At 46.9% G+C, this 15,606-nt stretch overlaps 1 protein-coding gene across 1 annotated transcript in view; it reads right to left on the bottom strand.

The window, feature by feature from the left end:
- Fam83f (family with sequence similarity 83 member F) overlaps window positions 1-6,742 on the bottom strand; it is a 29,975-nt gene extending 23,233 nt beyond the window's left edge. Inside the window, exon 1 of the mRNA XM_051189410.1 lies at window positions 6,213-6,742. Coding sequence (XP_051045367.1) covers window positions 6,213-6,677 — 465 coding nt within the window. The 5' untranslated portion in view covers window positions 6,678-6,742. The remainder of the gene's footprint in view (window positions 1-6,212) is intronic.
- Window positions 6,743-15,606: the final 8,864 nt, after the last annotated feature.

The raw sequence follows: 15,606 nt of genomic DNA, 5'->3' as shown, positions 1-15,606 counted from the left end.
CTTTTCTCTGGTAAAGGCTTGGATCATCTGAGATCTCTGCCCAACAGATCCTGCCTTACAACCATGAATCCCAGAGATGATCATGAACATGCTTACCAAGGTCCTACTTTATGTGTTCTATTCTGGGTTTAGCAGAGGGGTACACAGCTCTGTCAGAATTTCAGAAACCCATAGTGTAAAATTTCTGAGCATCCCCTCCCCAATCAAGAAAGAAAGAAATGGTTCAAAGATGCACTCAGCTCAGAACCCTAGCTCACTCCTGGCTGGTGATGCCTCTCCCAAGAAGGCTCTAAATCTGCAGTCAAAGGGTGTGGGGGACGTTTCTATACAGTACAGGGACTCTGGCTGAGCCCATGCAGGTAGCCAGGCCTTCCAGAGTCCATCCTCAAGTGTGCCTTCCCTTCCCAGTTTAGGAAGGGGCATTGCGAGGTGTTTCCATGCTTTTCTGTCTTATTCCTCCCTGCTCATAGCCGAATCCAAAGGGATCCCAGCCTAAGGGTTTAGGTGCCACAGGCAATCAGGCTGGAGTCAGGCAAACTGATAACTTCTACTGCCATCAAAGCAAGGCCAACAACAGATGAACTAAATGGGGGATGTGAGTACATCTCTATAAGGAGCAGAAAACACACATTTGGGAGCCCCAGGCCCTGAGTTCTCCCAGCTCTAACTGCAGTTTCCCTCTCCTACTCAGAGAAAGCAGCAGATGTGTCCCAGGACAATTAACATTTCTATTTCTGCTAAACCTAGCTTCCACAGACAAGCTCTCCATTTCTGAAGCACCTATAGACATTGCCCCCTCTATTTTATTGGTCATCAGACTCAAGTGGGAAGAGATTTGTTCAAAGGAGCCCAGCACAGAAGAGGAGGAATGGATCAAGACAGAAGCTAAGACCCTTCAACTCCAAAGCCTGGCTTCTGTCACTGTCACGGAAGTTGAGTCTTTATTACTCAGAGATCTCAGTTCTCAGGAACAATGACTGAGCAGAAAAACAGACTTAGAACTCCACAGCCAAAGTGCCCAGAGATTGCAGGGGAAGCCCAGACAAGTTGGGGCAAGAACCAGCAGGGCTGTAGAGCTAGAACTGTAGCTGCAGTTGGGCCACTAGGCATCAGCCCTCATGGGACAAGGACCCCACTATTCAAATGTGTTGAATAGTCACCTGTGGAAGGGCAGAAGAGTTGAGAGGGGACAATATGTAAGACCTGCAGACACTGAGCTGCTCAGAGGTTAAACTTCAAAGAGCAGCTTAAGCTGGGGCATGGTGGCACATACCTGTAATCCTAGTACCTAGGAGGCTGATGTGGAGGATCATTGCAGGTTCAAGTCCAGCTTGTACTATGTAGTAATTCCAGGCCAACCCAGGCTACACAGTGAGACCTGGTTGTCTCGGGGGGGGGGGGGGGGGCAGGGGAATAACTTAGACTCTCTTAATCAACTGCCCTTCTGAGGTGGAAGGGGAAAATGATGAGACAAAGGGAGCTAGAAAAAAAGACCAGCTCTTCAACAAGATGGGTATGGCATAAGTGAGCATATTATCTGGCTCTATATTTTACAAACCAGTAAGATTGTAAAACATTATGTAAACCTTTTCCCTTCAGGAATGTGGTGTGATATATGTGTATATTGACACATGTGTGTGGGTGACCATGTATGTGGAGGTTGATGTTGGGAATCACTCTTGACTGCTCTTTTACCTTATTCGTTGAGGTAACGTCTCGCAAACAAACCCAGAACTTGTCAATAGGCTAGTCTTGCTAATCAGTTTGTTCTGGGGATCACCTGCTCTCCTTTGGCTGAAATTATAGTTTGGCCACCATAGCTACCCAGCATTCACAATGGTTCTGGGGATCTGAACTCTGGTCCTCATAATTGCTGGCAAGTGCTTTAACCACAATTATAACTCCCCAAGGGAGTGACAATATGTACTTCTCTGTATGTCAATGGCTAGCACAGGACCTGGTACAGAGAAGGCACTTAACTTGGCATAATCTGCTGAATGTGGCTGGTGACTGATGTTTATGGAAAAAGACAGGGAGCCTTAAAGACTGTCACCTGAAAAAACAGGTCTCTTGGTGACATGACTTGGTGACTCCGAGACTTTGCTGTTAGTCTTTGGGCACTGCATCCCAGCTGTTCATCCTTGCCTCTCACCACTTGCCCAAATGTTTGGCCAGCTGCTTTATCTACCACACCTTGTACTCTGGAGCCTCTCTCCAAATCTCCTTGGCCTTGGTCTAAAAATGTTACTTCATTCTTTGGGACCTTACGGTTCCTTTGTGACATGAGGACAATGGCCTGCCTTACAGTGCCAAGGAAACCAAGCAGTTCATGGGTGGCTGGTGCATTTGGAATGTGGGACCCCAGAATGCAGGAGTCATGAGTCAAATGGATATCACTGGTCATAAGGACAGCAGAGGCTTGGTACCTTCTCACTCTTCCTGCTAGGTCAGGTGTTCAGACAACTTCAAAGAGCCTTCCCTAACCTGGCTCATGGGGTGAACTAGTGTCTCTCCTGCCACACCTTGTCTCAAACATTTGTCATACTGAATTATAAGGATGGATTAGCAGACTATTAGGCTACTGAAGAGTGGGGGTGTGTCTCAGCCATCTCTTTTCTTCTACTGCATGCTTAGCACACAAGAGACCTCCATGATCAGAGCAATGCAAGCCCAGTGGGACTAAGGTTGCTTGTTCCTCTTACTCTGGCTTCCCAGCTTTCTAAGGGGTCTTGCTGTCAAATACTCCCTGATGGTTCCAAAGGTCTCAGCAGCAGCAGCAACTCGCCCTGGTCTTAATTGCTAACATGGTACAAGCCAGGGTTTCTAAAAGGCTGGGAGTTCAGTAGACAAAGAAAATCACTAACCACATTAAAATAATCAGATCTCTCAAGGTGGAAAAAACAACAACAGAAAACCCCACTCAAAAAGCAAACACAGCTGGATCTTTGAATATTGGGTACCAGCATAGCTTGGGAAGGCTATCCTGCCATTTTCAGAGTCTCACAAAGTAGCTACTTAAACCTAACTCCTCAAAGACTTTTTCCTCAGGACTAAGGACCACCTCCATACTGACCCATGTCCTCATTGGTTTCCACACCTGGACTTTCCTCCCCAAGCCAAAATTGTGTTTTCAATGCATCCCCTAATTAGGATCCTTCTCTTTCCCTGAAGATCAGGTATGGAACAGAAGAGTTCCTTGCATGGCCAAGTCACAGCAGCTCCTTGTTCCTATCTATCTTTTGGAAACAAAAATAATAGCAGCTTATAAGATTATTCTGAGGATTAAATGAAATAAAACCCCAAATCCCTGGCATCCAGGTGGATTGATTGCCTTCCCTCCAAGGCCATGGGATCTCAGCAGTCTAACCCAGCCTCAAGGCAACCAGACACTCCCTGGAAACAAGGGAAACTCCCTCCCTCAGGGTGAACGGGGAAGAGGATCTCATCTGATTGCCAAGGAAATATGCTCACCAGCTGGATGAGCAAGAGGCAGGGCCAGGCAGTGGTCAGGAAGTGCTGTATCTCCAGTACACCATAGAGATCTTGGCCTTTCTATAACTACACAAGTGACCTTTAGGCAAACTTTTTTTGCTCTGTGCCTCAGTTTCCTTTCTTGTAAAAGAGGGTGCTGTACATACCAAGTTTCAACCCCTATCAAGCTTCACAGACTACTCAAACTTCTTTGCAAAAGTAACCTCTCACTTCCGGCTCAGTAGTCTCTCAGAGACTGCCCATCTGAGTTATTTCTTACTCTCCCCCTCCAAGCCTTGCACCCACCTCCCACAGGAAGCTTCCAAGTACAGCCTCAAACTCCTTTTTTTTCTTCTAGCACAGCCTGGGTATTTAAGCAAATGCTGAAAGGGCAAAGTCTACACCTTGGATCTTTATGGCTAGTGCCTGGCACATAGCAGATGTCCTGGAAATAAGCACCAGGTCAGCCTGCAACCACAAAAGATTCTGCTGAGAATATTTATCCCAAGAGTAAAGGAAATCCCACAGTACTTGACAGACCTGTCACAGAAGTTGCAGTGGAACAGGGTGGGCCTCATCTCTGCTTTCTTTTAACAGGGTACATGATGAATACCATAACTTATCACCATACTAGATCCATTCAAGCCCCTTGCAGCAGCCCACCACACCATGACAAAGGACAGCAGGGAGGCACATTGGTTCAGAGCAAGGGCTTCGATGTATGGATTCTAGCTCAGCCACTTACAAAGTTAGGTAAGTAAATTAACTGTCCTGCATCTTGATTTCTTTTTCTCTAAAGATAGAGAAAACAACTGTCTCACCTAGAGGGCCATGAAAAACAAGGGGCCAGAGTGTGAGATGGCTTAGGAAGAAAAGGCATCTGCTGCCACATCTGACAACCTATTCTTTCTCTGTGCCTCAGTTTCCTTACCGTAAAAGAAGGTACTGTACACAATCCTACTGAGCCTCAGAGTCCTCAGTTCCCAACACTCAAACTTCTTCACATTTGGAGCAAAAGAAACCTCTCACTTCCTGCTCAGTAGTCTGTCCATCCCAGGCTTTTTTCTCTCTGCCATTCCAAACCTACAACTAACCTCCCACAGAGAGGAAGGAGAGACAAATTCCTGCAAGTTATTCTCTGACCTACACACACATAATAAGTGTAATTTTTTTTAAGCAAATAAGGAAGTCACTAACAGAGTGGGTGCCAGGTCATAAGCACTAAGTAAATCAAAGTTTAGTGAATATTACAGAATATGACATCATGAGTCCTGACCCTTGACCCCTAGCTACAGTCTGCTGCCCAGTACTGCCACCTACTTTCTTCTCTCTCTCTCTCTCTCTGTAGCCAACTTTGCCTTTTTCTTTAGCTGAGTGTAGTATACAAAGAAAGCCTAGTTAGACAAGAAACAATTATTTTAGAAGGAAGGTGAACGTATGGGCAGTGAAGAGTTAATTGCTTCTCCTCTAGAAACAGTCTAGGTCATACCTCCTAGAAAGAAAAGCCTCTCACTGTCCTATTTGACCTTTAGGAAAAGAGATGCCTCTAATTCCACTTATGAAGTTGAATCGAACAGTGAACCCAAGCCTCTGGACAGTGAGGCTGTTGGTGTGGCTTAATAAATCTCATGAGAAGACTGACTAGACAGCTCAGAGGTGGAAGGGCTTGCCATCAAGCCTGGCTTTCTGAATCCAACTTCTAGAACCCATGTGGTAGAAGGAGAGAACCAACTCCCCCATGTGCCAGGACATCCCTCTGTGCCAAGATAATGCAAACACAATAAACACGTGACAAAAGTACATCACCTCTTAGTGTTTGGCAAGTAAAAAATATAGGCTGTCCCATTAAATCTGAATTCAGGTAAACAAAAAGTCACTTTCAGCATCAACGTATCCCATGCAGTATTAGGATAAACTGATACTATAGAACTAATTGAAGTTCAGATTTAATGCAATAGCCCACATTTTATCTGGAAATCACCTAAGTACCCAAGGGCACAGAGGAAAAGACTAGTCTTTCACCTACCCCACAGCCAGCTGTCCAACTGGAATGTTAACCAGGCTCCTTGGAAACATCTTTTAACATCCAGGCGGAGCAGATGGGCTAAATGGGAGCCTCCTCCTGAGTGGCTGAGTCCAATGTCTGTCTTGTCAGAGCACCCAGCACTGGGCAAGCCACAGCTAGAGCTTAAAATAGCTTCCTTCATCCATTGGATCCTGCCTGGGCTCTGGTACCAAGCCCAGGAAAGGATGTGAATGTGAGAATTGGGTCGTTGTGGGGAGAGGGGCTCACAAGAAAAGTTCACCTGGCATGGAGAGTAAGAGACATTCCCCACCAACCACCCACTTTGTGAGGTTGTGAAGATCAAATAGGGAAATGGCCAAGGATACACCTTGTAAATAAATCCCTGGGCACAGGTCATGACCAAGCCCTTTGAGAGACCAGTTTAACACAGCGACTTGCAACCTCCACACTGCCCAGGAAAGATGTGACTGAGGTGTACGAACACAATGCCGATGCCTCCAGACAAAGTTTAAGGATGACTAACATCCATTCAGTGCTTTGTGATTTGCAACAAACGTTCATATTCATCTTTCAAAGGTCTTTCACCACAGGTGAGGGTGAGCTGGGGACCATTCCCCAGAAGATGGTGAGAGTGGCTGGGGAAGTGAGACCAGGTGAGGGTAGGGGGTGGGGAGTGGGAGGGTTCCACTGGTGCAGGATTAGGGTCAAGGCCTACCTTCTGGGCTTGCTGGATCATCTGCCTGACCACCTGTTTCAGGTGCGGTGCCTTCTCTTCTTTGGGCGGGTGGGTGAAGAGTGTGACACGGCTTACACCGCGGTAGAAGCCAGACTCGGTCCACCCCAGGTCCAGCGGGGGCACTTCTGTGTCTGAACGTTCTGGCCAGTAGGCCAGGGACTCACCGGGCTCGGCTGGGGCCTTGGCCTTGGCCTTGCCACCAGCATTGGAGACGGCCTCCTCATAGGGGCTCCAGGCAGCGCGCAGGGCCTGACGCTCCTGGCTGGAGAGGAAGTCCCGCAGTCGCTCCTTCTTGACCCGCTCGTGGTAGGCCTGCTCGCCTCCACCCAGCAGCGTTTCCAGCGCGGCCCGCCGCCGCTCACAGTAGTAGAAGGCGGCCTGCGCCTCGGTCACCCTCTCATTCACGTGCGCCTCGTCTAAGCAGCTCAGCTGGGACTCTGCCATGGTGCCCTAGCCCAGTCCCGGGACCCCGGGCTTGGACCCTGCCGTCCCTACCGCTGCACCTGGAGCGGTCGAGGGGCGGGGCGCCTCACCTGGCTGCGAGGTCCGCCTCGGCCCGCCCAACGATCGCTAGCCGGCCAATCGGTGCGGGCCCCGGTGCGGGCGCGGCCGTCTGGCGGAGAGGGCCTGAAGCCTCTGCAAGGTTTGCGGGGACCTCGGAGCAGCCCCGCCGACGCCGTGCGATGACTCTGGCCTGCCTAGCCCGGCTGGGGCACGGAGCCCCGGAGTGGAAGTGAACTTGGAGCCGGGCTGTAGTCAGAGCCACGTGGGGCCTTTGAGCTGCGCCCGCCTCCCAGCTGCGACCCATAGGTGCAGGAAAGGTCGGCGACTTGACCCTTTACGCTATCCAGCACTCTCCGAATTCCGCCCCGCGGGTCCAGGCTCATTTTCCCCGCAGGCAGGGCCCAGAGCACATGTTCTGGCCCTGATGCCTGCGGGGTTTAGCAATCTTAACCCTTTGGCCTTCAGGGTCCGAGTGCATATGCTATTGAGCGAGACTGTGTCGACTGTGTAAGGGGGGGGGGGGCAGTTGGTGTGGGAAAGTAAAGATGCTAATGAAATCCCTAGTTCTCCCGCCCACGTGTCCCAGTTCTGAGACCAGAGGCCTCCAGGGGCTGTCAGTTCAACACTGTCACTACGAAATTTTTCTTCTAAAAGAACCACCCAAACAGAAACGATGTAAGAAGGCAGCAGTGAATTTACCCCTCATTTTAATTGAAGTGTGTGAATGTTTGGGCCCTGATAGGCTGCCAGAGGCCTGATTACTATATTAGCGATTCAAAATCTATGTTTGAGCTCAAGGAAGAAAACTAAGCACAGACAAGTGTGTGCACACCACCACCACAGGCTCTGCTGTTTCCCATTGGATTAAATGCAATCTTCTTAGTCATTAACATATTATTTTGTTCATGTGCTGCAGTACAATTTTGATTCTCCACATTCAAAATATTTTCAGATCATAGCAACCAAAGGTTCACATTTCTCTCATTTTGTAGCACAGCGTCTCAGAGCTGGAAGGAGCTTTAGAAATGAGTCCAACCCCCTCATTTCACAATCGAGGAAATTGAGGCCTAGAAATAAATGCTTTTCTATATCTCCCGAGAAAAGGGAGGGTAAGCAGGGGGAACGGCTAGGTTCTCTGCAGTCTAGGAGGCTCTTCCCCTACACGTGGTCTCTTGCTTTTTGTTCTTGTGAAGGGACACGAGTTATTGAGGACCTGGCTTTAACCTGGGGTGTGTGTGAAGGGGTCAACACCGCTTCTAGGGCTCTGTTGCTCTCCATCTGGCTCTGTCTCTGACTCAGTCTCTGTCTCTCTCTTGCCCTCACTTCCTCTTCTGTGCTTGGGATAAAACTCAGGGCTTTGGCAAGCTAGCCAAGTGCTCTTTCACTGAGCTACACTCCACTGACAGTCTGGATTAAAAAAAAAAAAAAATGAGTTTTTAGATTGTCTGCAAGGGCTGGAGAGATGGTTAAGAGCACTGACTGCTCTTCCAGAGGACCTGGGTTTAATTTCCAGCACTTACATGGTGCTCACAACTGTCAGTAACTCCAGTTCCAGGGTATCTGACACCCTCTTCTGCAGGCACCAGGTATGCATGCAGTGTACAGGCATAAATGAAGGCAAAACACCTATGCATGTAAAATATTTTTTAATTAAAAATAGATTGCAGAGTTTATGACAATTGTAACAGGTCAGCCCAAAGATCAGGGATGTGAGCAGCAAAGATGGCTGCACCTCCCCTGTTCTTCTCTACTCTTGAGAATCAGAAGGCCTTACTCCTCGTAACACCCCACTCTAAAAGTACTATAGGCATAGTCTACTTGTAGCTTGGACAGCATTTGCTTGATTTGGAGGCTCATTGAGATGCCAGACCCTCTACCTAGGGAATATGGAGGAACTTGAACAGTGGAAAGGGAGGAAAAAACAGCCAAGGTCAATACAGTTGGATGAGGCCAATATGAGTATGCCAAATGTGTTTTAATAAACACAGTCAATCCAGGTATGGTGCCATATACCTGTCACCCCAGCACCAGAGAAGTTAAGGTAGAGGGTGCTGAGTTAGCAGTCAGCCTGAGCAATGTATTAAGACCCTGTTTCAAGAAGCAATCCACAAACACAATAAAAAACAGGCATGTGTGTAAAGAAGAAACTGATTCAATAAACATTTACTCAGTGCTTGCTATGCATCTGGATCCCCTGGAATCCAGTTGTGAGCTGCCACGTGGGTTCTGGGAATTGAACCCCAGTCCTCTGGAAAGGCAGCCAGTGATCTTAAACACTGAGCCATCTCTCTCCAGCCCCTCACTTTTTTTTTTTTTTCTTTTGAGACAGAGTCTGAGATAAACCAGGGCCTCAAATGCATTGTAAGTAGATTCCTGATCCTCCTGCCTGCACCTCCCAAATTCTTGGATTATAGGCATATGTCACATTCCAAGCTCAGTGTATATTTCCTAAGAGAATGAACTAGGGATCTGGGCATGGTGGCTCATGTCTGTGTCCTCAGCACTTGGGAGACTGAGGCAGGAAGATTGCTACGAATTGAAGGCAAATCTTGGACTTCCGTGATTGTTTGAATGGGAATTATCCCCTATATATGTGTATTCAAACACTTGGCCCTTAATTAGTGGCACTGTTTTGGGAAGTTATGGAACCTTTAGGAGGTATGATATATTGTTTCTTTCCTATTCTTGTGTTTAAAAACAAAAAACACCATGACCAAGACAACTTATAGAGGAGTTTATTTGAACTTGTGGTTCTTGAGCGTTGGTGTCCACTATGGCAGAGCAAAGGCATGGCAGCAGGAGCAGGAAGCTGAGGGCTCAAGGTTTTAACTGGAAACATGAAACAGAAAGCAAGCTTGAAATGATGGCAGTCTTTAAACTTTCAAAGCTTGCCTCCAGTGACATATTTCCTTCAGCAGGGCCACACCTCTTAAGCCTTCCCAAACACCACCCATCAACTGAGGACCAAATCTTCAAATGGCCAAGATTCTTGGGGACAACTCACTCATTCCTGGGGGTGGAGACCTCAGCTTGTTTGCTTGCTTGCTTGCTTTATTTATATATTTATTTGAGACAGGGATTTGCTAAGTGGTCCTCATTGGCCTTGAACCCAAGATCCTCCTGACTCAGCCTCCAGATTGATTGGGTTACAGGTAATCCATCTGTCTGTCTGGGACTTTACTTTAGTAGACTCTATGCTATAGCTACCCCCCGGGGCCACTGAGGGTTGAGACTGATAGGGTTATAGCAATAGAGCAACAATTGCTATGCCCCATGCTAACTAAGCATTTGATGTTTACTTCAGATGAATTGCAAATTCTATTGGAAAAAATCCTATCCTCACTTTCCATTTGAGTTAACAGAACACACAGAGGTTTAGAACTCTCTTCAGGCCATCCACCTAGGAAAGAGTTAGAATTCAAACCCAGCCTGCTTGATTTCAAAGCCCGCCCACCTCTTCAGGTTGCTATACTGTTCTAGTTGAAGATACAAGGAAAGGACAGTAGAAAAAGAAAGTGTTTGCCTTGTTTGGCAATTTACCCACTCAATAGAAACTCACTAAGGGCTTAGCTTTGTGCTTAGAGTTAGAAGCCATTCAGCCACTTACCAGCTCTTTATTGAGCCTTACTGATCATCAGGCCCTGTTCCACCTAGAACAGGGAAAGCAGCTGTGAGCAAAACCAAGCTCACCTGGGACTTACATTGATGTACAATAATTAAACATGCCCCCTCCCCCCCACCTCAGGAGGCACAAATATTATGGGACAGGACTTGGGATTGGACAGAAGTTTAGAAGCAGAGTAGAATCTTTTGGAAATATCTCACATTGGAAAAATGTCTTCCTACAGCTGACAGGAAACACACTGGTTATTTAGTAATGTTCACTTTTAAATACCAAAGATGTACATATTCAGTTTATACTTTAGAGAGGTTAATAAGTACCAGACAACATGCTTGCCACCTTGGAATAGGAAAGATGAATGGGACATCATAGGTGGCTTCTCTGGTGCCTCCTGTATGTAGTTCGGATGGATGTCAAATATTCACAGCTGTAACTGTAGCTCAGTGGTAGATTGCTTGCCTGATGTTTGAGAGGCCCCAAGTTCTATCCCCATCTTCACAAGGCAGAGACATAGTGGCAGAGAGGCAGTGGGTAGGGAGGTAGAATGTACAATTATGTAATTGCATCTGATCTCTTCTCCATGAATCCATTAAAGTCGGTTCTGGAAAGGATTGTTATGAGATGATACAGGTGGATAAACAAAGGCTCCTAGCCAGGTGGTGGTGACACTTTAATCTCAGCCCTCAGGACTAAAGGAGGATCTCTGAGTTTGAGGTCAATGTGGTCTACAGAGTGAGTTCCAGGATAGCCAGGGCTACACGGAAAAACACTGTTTCAAAAAACTAAAACAACAGCAACAATCTCCCCCCCCCAAAAAAAAATGATTTCTAGAAGTGAGATGTTCCTTTTAAGGTCACTGATATCAACTAGAAATGTTGGGACACTTATTCATATGGCCTCACCCCCAGACCTTCCACCCTACCCTATAGCTAGACACTTAAGATTATTGAATAGATAAAACAAAACAAACACCCTGATATCCTTTAGGTGCCCTGATATCCTTTTGGTACCTATAGATTAAACTATATAACTTAGGTCCCTCTAGGCCCAGGGACACCCTGGGACAACCCCTCATACTCTCTTGGTCACTCTAGATCTGGTCTGGAGTTTCCCTGAGTTGGTGGGATCTGTCCTGGGTGTATTTCCAATTCCTCAGGCCACCTTGCCCAAGGTGACTGCTGTCTTCTGAGAACTGTGCATCCCTAACAAGTCCTTTCCTGCTGGAGGAGTACCCCCCTCCTGCCTAGACACTTGGCTCTGCTTTACCTTCCTCTCACCCTCCACAGCATTCACTGTAGGCTGTGCTTTCTGCATTTTGTAAAGATATGACACCTTATAGTTAACATTAATTGTAGCTGTATTCAGCCCTGTCTATTTTCCTAGGCCCTCCTGTGTAATTTCAGTCCCAAAATAACCCATCTCATGATATATTCTTAGATAAGTTTCCCAGGGGTGACTTTTTTCCTCTGTAGCAATTTGTGTCACGAATGGCTGTTATAAAACTTTGGGGACTCACTCACACCTTGGTAACATTTTTCCTGGCTGCTGTTCCCAGAGAAGGTGAGAGAACGAGGGGAAGAGGTTTCACTTGCATCCACAGAAGCACAGATCCTGGGACCCAGTGGAGCATCCTCCTCCTCTCACCACTCTGCAGCTCCAAAGACAAAGGCATGGTGACCTCTCACCTGCCCCTAAAACTTTTGGCTATCCATTTGGGAAAAAAAATAGTTTTTTTATGTGTATGAGTGTATATGAATCCATGTAGCCAGAATCCCATATACCACAAGGCAGTCAGCTTCCTTGCCCCTTCACAGTCCCTCACTAATAATCCAGTTAGGCTGGTTTTCTCCAGGACAGCCCAACCTTCACACATACAACCAAATCATTCCCTCTTAGTTGTTTCACTCCCCTCCCCCCATACACTGCTCCCTGTCTATAAGTCTCCATCTCCCCAGTCTGTTTGGAGTTTAGTCCAAACCCTCTACCCCAGTACTTACCTTTGCTTCCCAAACTTTTCTCTGGAAATACATTCTTCCTTAGCATGCTTTAACTAGTGTCTGTGAATGCTGTTTTCCTTAGCAGATGTCAGCCAAGTGAAGGAATTACTCTAAAAGGGAAAGCACCACGCTGGGTCACAGGTAACTCCCCCTGGGTCTCTGATTTTACAGTGTTCCACCCAGACCAGGCACCTGCTTCTCTAGACAACTTTCCCTGTTACCTCCTCGGTCCTCCTTCTAGAGACTGGGCTGGGTCTAGAGACTGAGGTAGGTCATCAGGGTGACTCTTGACTCCTGAATTTTGCCATGTATTGCCCTTCATTTATTTATTTTTTATTTCACTTGCGTTGGTGTTTTGCCTGCATGCATGTCTACATGAGGGTGTCAGACTCCCTGGAACTGGAGCTACAGACAGCAGTGAACTGCCATGCAGGTGCTGGGAACTGAACTTGGGTCCTTTGAAAGAACCATCTCTCTAGCCCCCATATTGCCCTTCTTTAATGACTGTGTTGACCCAGGTTCCCCCCCACCACCACCTGGAGGTGACATTCCTTTCTATTTCCCTCTGTCTATATCCTAGCCAGCTCCTGAGGCTTCATAAAGTCATCCTTGATTCCATCCTTACCCTAGAGTGGTCCTTCAATCGGAACCTCCTTCCAGAGCATACTCTGCAGTCCTAACCTACAGGTTGTACACTCAGGGCCTCTACCATATGACATCTAGGTTCCAGGCCACCAGGACAGGGATCAACAAGCACTAAGGATGTAATCATTCAGGCATAGTTTCTTTGGTTGGTGTGATGGTTAATCTTCAATGTACCCAAGAATCACATCTCTAGGCATGCCTGTGAGGACATTTCCAAAGAGGTTTAGCAGAGGAGGGAACACCCTCCCTGAATGTGGGTGACACCATCCAATGGGCTGGTGTCCAGAGATCCAGAGAGGGGGCAGGGGAACAACAGTGTTCATCTCTTTTTGCTTCCTGGGTGCAGATGCAATGTCACCAGCTTTCAGGGAGGGAGACACTCCATGACAGTAGCTCTCTACCAGGTCATAGTAAAGGCTGGTCTCCACCTATGAGTGCCCTCTTCCTAAGCCCTTTTATTGTGTCCCTGCCTATAGGAGGGAAGAAAATACCCTTCCTCTCCCAGGGATTCCCTCCTAACCACTACTCCCTAATCTTAGAAGGGGACACATTCTCTTTTTGTAGCAGTGAAGTTGTCAGAGTCTGCTGTTGTTTTGGGCTAAGATCTCACTATGTAAACCAGGCTGGTCTTGAACTTACAGCGAGCCTCCTGCTTTCACCTCCCAAGTTCTGGGATTAAAGATGAGTGTTATTACACTTAGTTCCAAGCACCATTTAAAAAGAATTACTTCTCTCTCTCTCTCTCTCTCTCTCTCTCTCTCTCTCTCTCTCTCTCTCTCTCTCTCTCTCTCTCTGTGTGTGTGTGTGTGTGTGTGTGTGTATACAGGTACCTGAAAAGGACATCAGATTCCCCACAGCTAGAGTTATGGGCAATTATGAGCTACTGAACATGGATGCTGGAAACTGAACTCAGGTCTTCTAGAAGAGCAGCAAGTACTAACTGCTGAGCCATCTCTCCAGCACCTCCAAGACCATTTTTATCCTGCCAGTCGGTTCCTAGCTTTCAACTGTCAACAGAATTCAAACAGCCTGCAATTAAATGCAAAAACTTCCATGAAGCCAAACAATTTTCTCCACCATCTCTTCTGTCTGTCATTCACAGTGGACCTATTTAGATTTGTGCATACAAACACATAGATTTATTTTTATATACACATACACATGTCATGAACTGCACTAGATGGTGCAGAGTACAGTTCCATTGTTCACTCATTTCCTTTATTCAACACCCTCTTAGTATTCAGTCTGTTTTGGAGCAGAACAAAATTTTCCTGCTTTCTCACTATCAGCTACCTCTAGAATACCCTCTACTTGTCTTCCAAATTTCCAAGTCCTTTAAGAACTAACTTGAGATAAGAGTGGAGGTGGGGGCTGTCGAAACTGGTGGGAGAGTACACACCTTTAATCCCAACACTTGGGAGACAAGACAGCTCTCTGAGTCTGAGGCCAGCCTGATCTATAAAGTGAGTTCCAAGGACAGGCAGGGTTATACAGAGAAACCCTGTCTCAAAAAACAAACAAAACACACACACACACACACACACACACACACACACAAATAAAATGACTAGCTTGAGGTCCACCTCCTTGGAAAAGCTTTTCCAGCTTCCAGGTGGGGTGGCTCTTCTTCTTTTATAATAGTCAGTGCTCCCTAAAAGAACTTTCTATGACAATTCACAGTTCATCATCTGGAACCATCCCCATACTCAGCCAGCAACAGTACCCATGCAAGAAGCCCTAAAGCCCTGGGTGGTGAAGTTCCAGTTAATAGCTTATCCCTTTTTATCGATCCCACCCTCAGTTAGGGTCTTGTATTCAAGAGTTCATGGTGGGCTCACTCTGACAAATGACTACCGCAGGGCTGGGGACTGTGCAGGCAGGGGCTGAGTAGAAAGGCTGCATGCACTCTGTCATTTCTGATCCTGGTCCCCTTTCCATCTGTGGGAAGAGGAGCCTCCTTTGCTCTGTGCTTTCAAAAAAACAAACAAAAACAAAAAACAAAAACGCTTGCTGCCTTTCTTTCTCTTTGTGTTTTGTTTTTGTTTAGATAACATCTCACTATGTCACCCTGCCTGTGCTTAAACTTATGGTCATTCTTCTTCTTTCTCCCCAGTATTGAGATTAAAGATGTGAACCACCCTGCTCAGCACTAGTTTTCTTTAAAGATGATTGAAAATGTGCACTGTCTGGTATCCCTGACAACACAGCCTTCCTAAATGCACATGTGCGCACATGCGCGCGCGCGCACACACACACACACACACACAAACACACACACACACACACACATACACGGGGGGAGAGAGAGACAGGGAGGAAGGGTGGGAGAGAGAGAAAGAGAGAGAGACTCACTGTTCACCTAAATGACTGAAAAGTTGGGTGGTTTGCCTTCCATGTCCTCATTATGATGGACATACACCCTGGCACCAAGCTATATCCCAGTCCCCTAGGCTGTCAGGGACCTTACCCTTCACTGTTGGGTATATAGACCTTCAGGTCTCTGAGCACAAGGACTGACACAGGCTAAGTATGCAGGAAAGGACCAAACTCAGGCCTAGAGGCTCAGGAAAGACACTTTGAAGAAAATGACAACTAGGTGAGGACA

This window comes from Phodopus roborovskii, unplaced genomic scaffold (genome assembly GCF_943737965.1).
Source record: "Phodopus roborovskii unplaced genomic scaffold, PHOROB, whole genome shotgun sequence".
Classification (NCBI taxonomy): Eukaryota; Metazoa; Chordata; class Mammalia; order Rodentia; family Cricetidae; genus Phodopus; species Phodopus roborovskii.
Note: the sequence above shows the minus strand (reverse complement) of the source record. Positions and strands in the feature narration are given on the sequence as shown.